The sequence below is a fragment of the Sceloporus occidentalis genome, unplaced genomic scaffold, assembly GCF_023333645.1.
Source record: "Sceloporus occidentalis isolate IW3139 unplaced genomic scaffold, rSceOcc1.0.p SCAF_4, whole genome shotgun sequence".
Lineage (NCBI taxonomy): Eukaryota > Metazoa > Chordata > Lepidosauria > Squamata > Phrynosomatidae > Sceloporus > Sceloporus occidentalis.
This window is the reverse complement of record NW_028316984.1, coordinates 97,990,645-98,005,354: the sequence shown is the minus strand read 5'-3', so window position 1 is coordinate 98,005,354 and position 14,710 is coordinate 97,990,645. Positions and strand designations below refer to the sequence as shown.

The 14,710-nt window shown below is 42.1% G+C and overlaps 1 protein-coding gene and 1 non-coding gene across 6 annotated transcripts in view; both read left to right on the top strand.

Annotated features, from left to right (window-relative positions):
- The first annotated feature begins 2,780 nt into the window (after positions 1 to 2,780).
- Positions 2,781 to 14,710, top strand: part of CARS1 (cysteinyl-tRNA synthetase 1) — a 73,329-nt gene continuing 61,399 nt past the window's right edge. The window contains exons 1-2 of one of the 5 annotated variants that reach the window (XM_089521011.1): positions 2,783 to 2,861; positions 13,391 to 13,636. In XM_089521011.1, coding sequence (XP_089377137.1) covers positions 2,849 to 2,861; positions 13,391 to 13,636 — 259 coding nt within the window. In that variant the 5' untranslated portion in view covers positions 2,783 to 2,848. Of the gene's footprint in view, positions 2,862 to 3,067; positions 3,166 to 7,757; positions 7,820 to 13,390; positions 13,637 to 14,710 lie in introns of those variants that run through there. The other 4 variants (XM_089521012.1, XM_089521015.1, XM_089521013.1 and 1 more) reach the window with 4 other exon arrangements.
- On the top strand, positions 5,311 to 5,418 carry LOC149314391 (U6 spliceosomal RNA). Its single transcript, XR_016281205.1, has one exon. It is a non-coding gene; the product is annotated as a U6 spliceosomal RNA (small nuclear RNA).

Below are 14,710 nucleotides of genomic sequence, written 5' to 3'. Positions count from 1 at the left end.
AGATGGAGGTAAGGGGCATGCAGCAGTACTGGATCCATGGCACGGAGACAGGTGTGCATGCAACATCCACCTGTCCCCATGCCAGCCCAGGAACTTATCTGGATTGTGCTCTGGGCCAGGAAAGTGGGCTCGGCCTGTGCTTTCCTGGCTCATCTGCTCAGCCCTAGTCTTTGGATGGAATTATCAATGTAATTTTAAGGCATCCACTGGGGTAATACAGAAAGAGCTTCCTCTTGGAAGGAGGACATTAACTTCTGGGTTCCTGCCCCATTCAGTTTGTAGGAGTCTAAAGGGCAGGCTCCATGGCAATGAGGCTCTGACTTTTTGGAAGTTCCTGGATGAAAAAATAGATAACCTTAGATACAAAGAGCACCTTTGTCCCTGGACCAAGTACCACTGCTGAAATGACAAGACCTCTCCTTGCTATTACCTATCGATGTATGTGGTATGTATGCTATGTGCTCTTTGCAGCCTATATGTATGCTACATCCATTTATTCTGCAAGAGCCTATTGCTCACTAGTTTCTGAAACTGATGTGTTGGAAAATTGACCGTCCCCTCCTTTTTTAAAAAAGTAATGTTTAATTCTCACAATAATTAATAAATGAGAGCCAGCATGATACATTGGTCAGTGTTGGATAACATTAGGAGTCTCAGTTCCAAATCTCCACTCATCTGTGAAGGTCACTGGGTGATTTTGGCATTGTTGTGCCCTCTCGTTTTGCAAGGTGGTTGTCAGGATCAAAATGGAAAGGTTCACTCCCATAATCATGTAGTGTAGAGCTGTACATATAGGACAGGCAATAAATAAACATCCAACATTTGGAATGGGCAAGTCTGGATAAGGCTCTCCAGATTTCAGTACCTAGACTCTCTTCTCCAATCCTAAGGGTAAGGAGGAGAAATCTGAGGGCATAAGGACTGCCTTTAAAAGACTGAACATATGTTCTCCTTATTTGTTCTACTTTTCAATGAGTATTCCAAATATCTGATTAGTCTGTGCAACTATGGTTGATAGTGGAATCATAGAATGACACAGTTGGAAGAGGCCATAATAAGGGTTATCCAGTCCAACCCCCACCATGCAGGAAGACACAAAGCACTCCCAACCTATGGCCATCTACCCTTTGTTTAAAAACCTCCAAAAAGGAAACTACAACACATTTGGAGACAGTGTATTTCACAGCAACAAAACAACCCAGCACAAGATGGCACAAGTGAAGGTGTGACTCCTTCAACTGGATGCCTCTTGTTCTCCAGATGTGCCACAGATACCTGCTATCCTTTATCAGCTTGGCCACTCACAATATGCTAGATGATCTGAAGCACTGCATTTACAACATCTTGTTCTTAACTGCCCTTGAGTTGAGTTGAGACAGACTCATGGGAGCCTGTGGATGAGACTTCTCCAAGATTCCCTCTCCTCCACTGACCTGCAGTTCAGGCTCTGTGGACTGTACTTTGGCCACATAATGAGAAGGCATGGATCACTAGAGAAAACAATAATGCTATGAAAGGTAGAGGGTAGAATCATAGAATCATAGAGTTGGAAGAGACCGCAAGGGCCATCCAGTCCAACCCCCTGCCATGCAGGAACTCTCAATCAAAGCATCCCCGACTGATGGCCATCCAGCCTCTGCTTAAAGACCTCTAAGGAAGGAGACTCCACTACACTCCGAGGAAGGAGTGTGTTCCACTGTCTAACAGCCCTCACTGTCAGGAAGTTCTTCTTAATGTTGAGGTGGAATCTCTTTTCCTGGAGGTTGCATCCATTGTTCTGGGTCCTGTTCTCTGGAGCAGCAGAAAACAAGCTTGCTCCCTCCTCAATATGACATCCCTTCAAGTATTTAAACAGCATATCAACTAGTAACCTTCTCTTCTCCAGGCTAAACATCCCCAGCTCCCCAAGTCTTTCATCATAGGGCATGGTTTCCAGACCCTTCACCATTTTGTCGCCCTCCTTTAACACCCTTTTTAAATTGTGGTGCCCAGAACTGGACACAATATTCCAGGTGGGGCCTGACCAAACCAGAATAGAGTAGCACTATTACTTCCCTTGATCTAGACACTATACTTTTATTGATGCAGCCTAAAATCACATTGGCCTTGTTAGCTGCCGCATTGCACTGTTGCCTCATATTCAACTTGTGGTCTACTTGGACTCCTAGATCCTTTCACCTGTTGTCTTGTTCAGCCAAGTGTCTCCCATCCTATATAAGTGCATTTCATTTTCCCGCCCTAAGTTCAGTATGAAGGCAGAGCAGAGTGGCACTAGAAGAGAGAAGGGGAAGGCTGCATGCAAGATGGACTCCGTCAGGGGGATGAAGCCATGGGGCTGCAGGGCCTGAGCACAGCAGCGGAGGCCAAGGAGTCTTGGAAGGGTCTCATAAGGGCAGCTAACAACAACAAAGCAAGACAGAAAGAGAGGCTCCCCTTGAGACCCAAGTTGCTTCCCATCCTTTTGTGAAGCTGCAAGCAACTTAAGCCACAGGCTCCTGATTGTGAGGCAGAGAAAAAGGAGCATTAGGGGCAAATTCCCAGCCCAGGCTTTTAGAGAGAGAGAGAGGGCCCTGGAAGGGCTCCATAATGAGGGGGCGGGGCGGGGCGGCTGTCTCTAAGCGACAGCGGCGGCCATTTTGTCCCAGGGCCAAGGCCCAAAAGGAACGTTCTTCTGAGGGAGGAGAAGGATCACGTGACGCGACGCTGCCAGGAGTTGCCTCGCTGTTATCCTCCGCGCCGGAAGTGACGCAGAGAGGCGCAGCCGGGCTTCCGGACCACGGTGTTGGTTGCATCAGCCGGTGAGAGAGCTAGGAAGGCAGGTCGGCGCCTGACAGGAGGAAGGAGCGGGATGGCCGCGGCCGGTGAGCCTGGGAGGGTGAAGAAGGGGCTTCCGATAGAACGAGGATGGAGAGATGACTCGGTTTGGCACCGCTTTAACTGGCTCTTTGCTATGGAATTCTGGGAGTTGGAGTTTGTTGTGGGGCCCAGAACTCCCAGAATTCCATAGCAAAGAGCCAGAGAGAGAGAGTTAAAGCCTGTGAGAATAGGATACCATAAAGGCTCATATTTTAAAGCCCCTAGACATCCCCCCTTTATTTGCAGTGAATCCCAGAGAACACATACCTCTGCCGTGTAACCTAGAGATCTGTCCTGAATTTACTGATGGTCAGTATTATTTGGCTGAACACTTCCATTGTGCCTTGGTGTGTGTGTGTGTTGTGTGTGTTGTGTGCCTTCAAGTCACTTCTGACTTAGGGCAACCCTAAGGGGAGCATGTCTTGGGGTTTTCTTTGCAAGATCTGTTCAGAGCAGGTTTGCCACTGCCTTCCCTGAGGCTGAGAGCGTGTGACTTGCGCAGGTAGTTTCACAGCTGAACAGAAATCGGACCCTGGTCTCCAGAGGGGTTATAATAATATGGTATATATGTTATAGAAGTGAAGACATACACTAAGATTCATAAATCTGAGAATTTAGAGACATGCCATTTGTAATTTTGCAGACTCTGTCCTGTCATCTCACTTGAGCTTTTTGATGCACTTAGGCCTGTTACAGACTGCCAAAATAAAGCTGCTTTGGGTCTCTTTGGAGGTATGCTGTTTAAATGATGCATGCATCCTAAGAATCCGGAAGCTGCACCAAAGCTGCACTCAAGTGCTTAGGAATGGAGTGTGGCTTTGGCGCAACCTCCGGACTCTTAGGACCCATGCATCATTTAAATAGCATACCTCCAAAGAGACACGAAGCAGCTTTATTTTGGCAGTCTGTAACAGGCCTTAGTCACCAATTCAAACACAGCCATCTCTACATCTGGATGAAGCATCTAATGAAGCAGATGGAGCCTTAGAAAGCTTAGTCTCTACAAGGTCTCATTGTATTAAAGTCTGTAAATGTTTCAGTCTGCCTTCATAGGAAACTGTGTCTTTACCCTCTGATACTTTCAGATCATTAAAAACAAAAACCCTTTCCCAGTCTTTTTGAGATGGGACGGCCAGAATTTAACATAGTGTTCTAATTCGGCTTCATGTGATCATCATAGTAATAATGACCGTTAAACACTGTACACATAAATTAGAAAAAGCTATCAGAGCCTGATGAATTTGTTGATATTGTTTTGTCTTCAGCAAAAGCGTTAAGGGAAATACTGTTAAGCCCAGTTTGGATGTGGAGTTTCATCTATTGTGAATTTGTGTTTGAGTGGAGCTTGCTCACTTGATTAGGCAGGTGCTTCAATATATGCTGAATTGAGGGTTCGGTTGGTCATTTACTACACCAACGTAATGCTTTTAAAAGTAGATTGAATGATAACTCAGTCTTCTGAATTTTGTCAAGTAACCTTATGTCTCTCATGACCATTTCATGCAAGAGTGGTTACTGAATGGTATTATTATTATTATGTTAACCTAAACTCAGACCTGCAAAAAAGATCTTATGAAATAAAGAACCCTAAGCTGTCATCTGCATTAGATAGGTATGAGTATTTGAAAGCCTTGAGAGTGTATTTGGACAGAGCCCAAAGTATTGTCGTTCAAGTAAAACACTGTTGTGTTGTAACAACAGGCTGCTATTGCAGTTAACCCAGCCCTGTCCCAAAGTGTTCCCAGTGCTATGATGTGGTTATGTTCAGGTCACCAGACGGCCTCTTATAACCAGAGCTGCTAGTGGACTCAATTGTTTACTTCCACATAGATGGTCAGGAAAATTCCTCCGTGCTATTTCTATTTTGAGAATTGCAGACTTAGTTTTGTTTGTTTTTTAATGTCATGGCAGTTCATAAAAATCAGGTCATGATAACTTTGTAATTGACTCGACCTTTTTTATCTAATGATACCTGGTTTGCTCTGCTCCCTTGGTGGGTTCATTCAATTTATTATTTTTTAAGATGTTGCGTTTGTGCCCTGCCTTTTTCCCCAATGAGTTGTCAAGTAAGTGAGGCAGAGAGAATGAGATCAGTCCAAGATCAACTGTTAGGTTCCATGACTCATTGGGGATTTGTATCTGGATCCCCCAAGTTGCAGTCCAGTAATCTCAACAGTAAAACACACTGTCTCTTCATGTTTACACTTAAGCCAGAGCGTGGTATTTTAAAAGATGGAGGGAGGGCAGAACTGAATTAATTTAAAAATAGGAATGGTCTTCAGACCAACCTGTGATATGTCCTTACAAACAGTTACAATATCATGTGAATACCCTGCCAGGCATGGCATGCAAAACAGTGCACTATGCAGGTGTAAGAGCCTTTTCATTCTGTTTTGTCGTAGCATAGTTCCTCTGCTGTAAAGCACGAGCACACGTTAAAATTTTGTTCTGGCTGTGCTCGCTTCGGCAGCACCTATACTAAAATTGGAACGATACAGAGAAGATTAGCATGGCCCCTGCGAGGTGGAAAAAGAAAGAAAGAAAGAAAGATAATAAAATGTTGGTCTGGAATCTTTAGTGTCTGAGTTTCAGGGATGCTAGGAAAGAAGCACCTCATATATTCTGCAAAGAAGTGTTCTTACAGATCCACAACATCCAAAGCAGGCAGCTGCTGTTCTTCCCAAGTGGCTGTCTGCGCATGTTGATATGGATAGTCACAGCTCTTGTATTCATCTCATGCTTCATGTGTCTCTTTTCCTTCATGGTGCTGTTTTCTCCATTTGCAGCAGCTGGAAATATCTTGTTACACATGAAAAAGGAAATGTCTAACTGCTGTTTCAACAATTAGTACATAAAACGATGAGGGGTTATAACCATTGTTGAGCAGTAAATAGTCACTTGGAGCTATTCAGACTCTTGAAATAAGAGACTTTGGCGGGGTACAGACCGCCGCTTTGCGGCGGTCTGCCGCCGCCGCCAGTAGGTCCGCGGGGGAGCCGGAGCCTTCAGATGGCCCGACTCCCGCGCGGACCGAAAAAGAAGCTCCAAAATGGAGCTTCTTTTACCGTCGCGTTTGCGACGTAGTGAGGCGCCAGGGGCGCGCTCGCTACGTCACAAGCGGCGCGACGCGTACGGACGCTGAGCGTCCGATACGCAAAGATGGCGGCGCCCATGTGGAAGGGGCGCCGCCATCTTGTACGTATAGGATACGTACTAGGGTTAGGGGGGTGCGGAAGCACCGCCCCTTCCTAACCCTAGTACGTATTCTATATGTACTAAATGGCGGTATGTATCCCGCCCCAGACATAGTTGGATTTGTTTCAGAATAAACGTGCCTGAGAATAGGCTGCAAATGTTGAGTGCTGGTGCATAAGAATCTAAAATAATGTTCAAGCCATATGTATAATGAACATTTTCTTTAAAACATTTACTGGTGCTTTATCCTTGTCCAATAGCAGAAGTTTTAAAAAACTTGACGTGTATAGTTGATGCTCTTAAAACTACTTCTTAATTTCAATTTAAACATGTAATTATGTCTTGCAACTATGTCAAATGATTAATTTAAAAGGGCAGTCATTTTAGCATTCCAGAGCATGTATGCAAAAGCTTGTCTCCTGCTGGATGATGAACAGAGAACTACAACCCTGGTACCTTGGGTCACGGTTGTTTGAGGTGGTTGTCCTGAGGGAAGAACTGCTATGAGTGATACACGATAATAATAGTTATCATGTTTGCATCCTGCTCCTCCTTCAAGAGCTGGATATACTCATAGTCATCCTGCTTTTAGCCTTACAACAAGCCTGTAAGGCAGATCAGCTAGAAAATTTGTGCCATGTCCAAGTTTTTTTAAAAAGTTCTGGACTGCTTCCTAGTAAAATTCACTGAGCAATATCCAATAACAATTAAAAGTAAAACAATGGTAATATTTTAAGAGGTGATATGATAGCTGTGTTTAAATATTTGAAGAGGTGTCATATTGAGGATGGAGCAAGCTTGTTTTCTGCAGCTGCAGAGAATAGGACACAGAACAATGGATGCAAACTTCAGGAAAAGAGAGTCCAGCTAAACATTAGGAGGAACCTCCTGACAGTAAGGACTGTTCTACAGTGGAACACACTCCTTCAGAGAGTGGTGGAGGTTTTTAAACAGTCTGGATGGCCATCTGTCAAGGGTGCTTTGATTGTGGGTTCCTGCATGGCAGTGGGTTGGACTGGATGGCTCTTGTGGTCTCTTCAACTCTATGATTCTAATGGAAACATCAGAATCAGTGTCTTGGATACTGATGTAATTTCTGTGACATCTGTATTTATGTTCAACTCCTGTCCCTTCCCCATCAGACACCACATTTGTTCCTCGGCTGAAGAACATTGTACTCTGGTTTTATATGGTTTTCTCCTGAAAATGGCTCTTTCTGATTTGCTTGTTGTAAATAATTTCTGATCATTAGGCACCAAATCTCCTGACTTTCCTTATTTGTAGGAAGCAGTCCTGCTTGCCTTGTGCTGTGCTTTGCCACTGTATTGGAAGCAGAATGGAATAAAAAGTGTGGAATGGGAAAAATTTCAGAAAAAAATTCTGCTGGAAATTTTTTCATGGGAAATTTTCTGAATTATACAGACACATATAATAAATAATAATAAAGATTTATTTCTAGCCCACCTAATCATGAAGAATATGGGTAGTTTACAACAATAAAATACATCAAATTACAATAGAGTTAAAAAAATCAAACCCTGCACATGCATCAAATGCTTGCACACGCATACTTTCTCACCCATCCTTTCACATCCATCGTTTAGTGAAACAGAATGTTCAAATAGTTGTATTGAATCAAATTTTTCTCAACTTGCAATGGAACTGATAAGTAGTGCAGAATGAGTGAAGTGAAGATATTACAGTTATGCCTCAGCAAAAGAAACTTATCTATCAGCAAAAGAGAGATTTCAGGAACAGCTCTCTTTTGGTAAGTGTCCTTAAAAAGTATTCTTTCAAGTTTAGCTGTTTTTTGTTAAATATAAGGGAGGAACTATAAATGCTATTTTCAATACATTACTACAAGTATCTCAGTAAAGTAATTTGCACATAAAGTTTTGAATGTGTTTCATTTAATCTCAAGCGTGCTAAATCAAGCAACATTACTTAGAACACTGGAAAATGTTCCAATTCTACTTTTTTTTGGAAACACACATCATGGGGTGGGACTCCTTTTGTTTTTCAAGTGAAGCTGCTACATACTGCTAGAGCCCAGTCAGATACAAAAGGATTTGACAGTTCTGAAATCAGTTTTTTCGGTATCTTCTGCCTCGAGTAGATGGGGCAAAAGAAGCGACCAGAGGCTGCTCCTGTTCCGATCGCTGCAGGACTGTGGTGACCAGATGCCATGGTTCTGAGGCCGGCTGCTGCTGTAGTCCTGAACGGGCCACAGCAAGAAGCAGATAAAATCCTCTCCTTATGTGGCTGGGTTTGGGCCACCATGGCTTCCGTGAAGTTGGGGGGGGGGGTGTCATCTAATTGCCACATCCTCAGACCACGCAGAAGCCACCTTTTTCCCATCTGTTTTGGGCCTTAGTTGCTGATTGCATTTTAGGAACTGTTTTCTAGGTTGGTGCTAGTCATTCATTTTAGGCTCGGTGGTATTGTCACGATAGATCCAGTATGTTCAGGTTACTTGAATGTTTCTGTCTGGTACTGAATTATTTCTTCATTTTCAGTAAAGTACTAAATATTGTTTGTGATGTTCAGAGTGTTTTTACTTGGATGAGAGTTATTGTAATCATACATTATATATCATATAATGTGAAACAGTGGCAAAATGTAGCATAGTTTCATGGCTTTGTTTGTTTCCTTTTTTTGTTAGATTGTCTGAGGACACATCTAAGCCCGAGGGCAGGGAACCGTCTAACTAAAAAGATTGCATGTACAGCGCTGTGTAAATTTACAGCGCTTCATAAATAAAGGTTAATAATAATAATAAACTGTAGAAATAATGCAGTTTGGCATCACTTTAAGTGCTCAGCTCCTGTCTATGGAATCCTGGGATTTGTCTTTTTACAAGATCTTTTACCTTCCTGACCAGAGAGTGTTGGCACCTCACAAAACTATGAATCCCAGGATTCTATAGGATGGAGTCATAGTGGTGCCAAATTGCATTATTTCTACAGTGTAGATGTACCCCAGAGAGAAAAGGTATCTAGAAACTTAATACTTCTGTAGAAGAGTGAAAAATGCTACACTTGTTGAAGTTCACTCTTTGGTGTAACTATTAAAACTGCTGTCTTGTCCTTTTATATCTGGCCACCTCAGACAGTGAAGAAAAAAGACATCTATGGCATAGAATTAACTGTGGGGCTCATTACAGGTTGGGGTAATGGATGATTCCTAGGCCTTAAAAGATGAAATTATGGACTAGACTCTTCCTGTTGAGTCACATACAGTCCTTGATCCATGCCTGCTCTTAATGGACTTAATATATACTAGTCACTTTTTATCAGTATAATTTTCTCTCCAAGTATGTATTTGAGGAATAATCCAAACAGTAATAGTGGAGCAGTAGCAGCTTGGCTAGTTTGCTAAATATTTAGCAAGTGATAGGTAGCCAGAGTAAATTAGCAGCTTTACTGCAAACCTCAAATATGTGTCAGTGTGGATAATATCACCATGCTTTAAGATCTTCAAATTAAAACTGTTTGAACTGGTTATGGTTACAAACTGGGTAGATGTCCTTAGGAAATGTTTTGGAGATAAACATTATCTGACATATAACCTGTGGATCACCTAGAAACCCGCAGAATCCTGTTCTGTGGCTTGCTACTGTATCTAAGAATAACTATAACGTTATTTCTTAAACTTAACGATTTTCATTGGTGACTACAAGATACAAGGTTAAATGTTTGTTGAACAGATTATACAGACGCTCTTCAGACAGATTTTGGGAAAGTACAGATTGTATGCATCCTCCAACTCTGCATTTCTACCCTCAAACCCCCTGAATGCCCCAGATTATTTTTTCAGGCAATATACATGCACACACATCATCCAGTATGGCCTCAAACACCATAGAACACTGTGAAGTCCAGCTTTTTCCCTTTCCACAATCTTCATTACTCCTCTAATACCTCCCCACCACAAACTTTTCCCAAATGACTGAATATCAGCTAAAAAGAAAGGAAGTACAAACCAGTAGTAGAATTCCAAGTGTTCCCAGGTTGCATTTGTGACTCAAAAAGGTGGGTGTCAACCACTGGGGTGTGGGGTGGGGAGGAAAAGCTTGCCCCTATTGCCCACCTCTTGTAAATCCTGTGCAACCATTCACTGACAAGAGCTAAAGCTCTGTAGAGGATTGGGGTGTGGATGCAGTCCCATGCCCTCTGCCAAGATCCTCATAAATGTGGGCTCCTCTTAAGACCTGCACTCATTTTATCTGGTTGGCCAGGGGATTCTGGGAGCTGTAGTGCAAACCCAGCTCTGCCTCTGCTCTACCCTAATTTCTTTTAATTAGGTGTGGCCTTTACGCTTTGATTGTAATGCCAGTATTTTCTGGTTTCTATTAGGTTAAATTTGTAGTTCCTGTGACTCTGGAGAGGAGCTTGCAGACCTAAACAAGCAATGATCTGTCTTCTTGCTTAATACAGAATCTTTAAGGAGGGAACACATAGAAATGGAGGCTAATCTCATTGGCACTTCAGACAGGAAAACAATTGTTTCCATTAGCTTTATTCACTTCTGTGTTTCAGTGCTGCAATAAACATATTGTGTTTTTGCCATGGTATCTTCTGCACTACTATTCTGCCCACTGTCATTGACTTCTGCTTGATCATTTTAACTACCGTATTTTCCGGCGTATAAGACGACTGGGTGTATAAGATGACTCCCAACTTTTCCAGTTAAAATATAGAGTTTGGGACATACTCGCCATATAAGACTACCTCTCTTCCAACGCACATCAAATAAAAATTTAAAAAACATCAGATTTGATTTCAATATGGTAATTTTAATTCAAATGCTTATGACATGCAGGTACTTAGCAGGAAAACTTGTTGTATACAAAGCCTGCTTGGATTGGTCAGCTCTCCCTGCCTGCTCAGCCCTCCCTGCCTCCAAGACTATCAGAGCTGATAGCACAAATGCTGCTCTTTTGTCCAGACCTCAGGCGTCCCAGACGCTTGCCGCTTGCTCCTCCCTTCACTTACACCTTCCTGTTGAGGCACCCCCTCACCTTGTCATTGGGACTGCGTTAAGTCACTTCTTTCCGCAAATCCTGGTGAATGAATTTTCTTCTACCATACTTGTATAGTGCCACCCTTGCTGCTTTCATACGGTTGCTACATACGGTGGGGATGCGGCCGTGGCCGTTTTTGAGCTCCCCCCACCATATGCGGCGACTGCAGATTCTCCAGTCCAGTTCGGAAGTTTCAGCACCTGCCCTATAAGACAACACCCGGCGTATAAGACGACCCCTGACTTTTGAGAAGATTTTCCTGGGTTAAAAAGTAGTCTTATACGCCAGAAAATACAGTATTTCTATTCTCTGCCGGGCTAGTTTGAACACTATATAAATTGTGGGTGTGTTATATAACTGCATTGTTTTGCCAACTATACCGTCAGCCCTGACCATCCATGAATTCAACCATCTACAGCTGGAAAATATTCAGCAACAAATAATTCCAAAAAATAAAAGCTTGGTTTTTGCCATTTTATATAAGGGCCACTATTTTATTATGCCACTGTATGTAATGGAACTTGAGCAGCCATGGATTTTGGTATCCACAGGGGTTCCTGGAACTAAATCCCAGTGGATATTGATTACTGTGTATTGATTAGCTTCATTGTCCAAATGCTACCTATGACCAGTGTATGATTTAAATGCTGTATATTTTTGGTAGATATAGGACTAGTTTCTTCTTTATTTTCAAATATGTGAATCATTGAGACCTTGTATTTAAAATACTGAGTATCATGCTTTACATTTAAAACATTTCATCTTAGGGCTTAAAATAAGAATTATCATACCAAAAGGTATTTTTTCATTTCTGCCAAGACAAAAATAGAACCCAAATTAATTTCGGTCACTTAAAGGTTTGTAGCTGTACAACTGGTTTGCTGTTACTGGGAACTGGGTGCAGGCATGGGGAGAAGATGATTTTTGAAGTACCTAGTCTGATATTTAAGCAGATGCTAGCATGGCAACTACTAAGCTAAGCACTGTATTTTTGAGAAATAAACTTCACCAAATAGTGTAATTGGGTGACTGTTATGTTGCGTACTGTAATAAGACAGAAATAATCATTCAGGGCTGCGGTTGTTTTGTAATGAACTTTATTTTGATCTTTTCTTTGCTTATAATTCAGGCAGGCTAGGACAGACCTGAATTAATTTTGATGGCCATGTGTTCTCTTGTCTTTGTTTATAATGAGACTGGGATACACATGGCCATCAAAATTAATTCAGTTCAGTTTTAGCCTGCCTGACCAGGGGTGAGGCATAGTGGGAGTAGTAGTTCATTGACATCTGAAGGTCTCCTGGTTTACAAAATCCAGATTTCACCACCCAACTTTAGAATAGTGATACACTCATTTCAGAGTTAAACCTCTGATTTACAAAATCTGAGTTTATGTCTTTATAATATATTTAGAAACAGATTAGTATTAACAACAATACCCATAACTTTGCAAAATTACCAGTGTATTTACTCATAAAAACCTGTGCTCTCTAAAAGTCAGAAATAGTATGGGTTTTTGTTTTTTTTTCATATTTCCTGGTTTAGTTGTCTAGGGGTTCCTCACAGGCAATGTGGCTAGCAACTCTTTAGAAAACAGAAAATGTCCATCTTTTTTCATGTTTTCTGCCGCGGGGGGGGGGGGGGAGTTCCCCTGGGATGCAGTGCTTTTCTTTTTCTTCTTGCATCACTTTTGTTTCTAGACTAGCCTTTCTCAACCTTTTTCCCCTGGAGGAACACTTGAAATAATTTTCAGGTCTCAGGGAACACTGCATAAAAATTATTATTACAACTCTTTTTTTTAAAAAAATGTTTTATTCACAGTATCTCATGGAACCCTAGCAATCTCTCACATAACTCGAGGGTTCCAGGGAACTCTGGTTGATAAACCCTGATGTACACTAATTGCAATATAGTCTAAGCCAACCTTTTCTAATCCAGTGCCTTCAGCATATCGTGAGTTACAGCTCTGATCATATCCTACCATTATGACCAGTGGTAGTTGTAGTCCAGCATATTTGAAGGGCAACATACTGGGGAAGATCAGAAGTAAGAGGAAATTGTGAAAAGCAGGACACTTCTCCCCCATTTCTTATCTTTCTCCCAAACTAGGGCGAAGTGGTCCTCCCCACAAACATTTTCTTGTCTTTGTCCTGGCTTTCCACATCTCTAGGGCCTTCTAGCAAAGTTGCTGCTGCCCTACTATAAAGCCCTTAACATGTCTATCTCCCCTCCAAATCTGAACTATGGGATACTTTGCTTCTGGATGCTTTTAAACAAAGGGATCTGACTGCTTTTCATCTGCCTCTGTCTTTGCAGCTTCTGACTACAGTTGCATTCTGAGCATTAGCGAAGAGGAAGCCAGACTGAAGGCTCTGAATGAGTACCTCAGCACTCGTAGTTATATCCAGGGGTTCACATTTTCACATGCAGATGTGGAAGCTTTCAGACAGCTTACAGGCCCGCCTATAGACCAGCATTTCCATGTGGTTCGTTGGTACAGGCACATAGAAGCAATCTATGATGGCAGCAATGAGAAACGTGACTCCTGTAAACTCCAAACAAGTGAGTAATGACAGGGAGTTAATGGCCTAGATTTCTAAGTTTGATTTTTTTTTTTTAAAAAAAGCACTTGACAAGGGTTATTATATTACCATCAGCCCTCTGTATCCATGGCTTCTGCATCCATGAATTCAACCATCCATGGCTTGAAAGCATTCAACAACAACAAAAATTTTATCTAGGGGACACCATTTTACTATGCCATTGTATATAATGGAATTTTGGCATCCACAAATTTTGGTATTCATGGGAAGGGGAGGTTCAATCCTGGAACCAAACCCCAGCACATACCAAGGGCCCAGTGTACTGTTATTTTTCTTGAAGTGCCAACATTTGATGGCAATTGGTTTCTGTACTATTGCAATGAACAGTCAGCCTCCATTCCTTTTGTATTAATTTTTTTGCCTATTTATTTATTACCTTTTTACCCCATCCCTTCTTCAAGGAGCATAAGGTAGTGTACAAGATTGTCCCTTCCCCTATTTTTCTTTATAGCAAGCCTCAGAAGTTGGGTGGGGTAAGTAAGAAAGGAAGAGAATGACTGGCTCAAGAGGTCAACTACCTTTATGGCAGATGTTATGCTGGGGAAGATATCTTTTCCAGGCAGGCTCCTCCTCCTGGCCATGCAAAGTCCAGGGAATTTAAAGTCCATTTGCATCTCAACAGGGACCCCTCTTTTGCAATCCAATATGTCTTCATTCCAAAATCTCCTTATTGCCACATGGCCAGAATGAGGAGGAGGAGTCTGCCTGCAAAAGATATCCTCCTCAGCACAACATCTTTACTAAGGACTGAAACAGCATGCAGGCATCTGACTAGCATCTCTAGTTGTTGTTTTTTTCTTCTCCTATTTGGTTTGTAACATCTTGCCTGATGAAGAAGCCCATGGAGCTTTAAAAGCTTGCAACAAGTATGTTGTGCATTTCGGTTGGACAGTGATGGATTTTTGTTTGTATTTGAATATAAATAGCAACTGTAATCTTGTTAGAAGTTCTGGGGTGTATCCCTTTTTCAGTTGGCTGTTGCTTTCACTGTTCCAACCTTGGCTATAGAGATTTCTATCTTGATGGCTGTGCA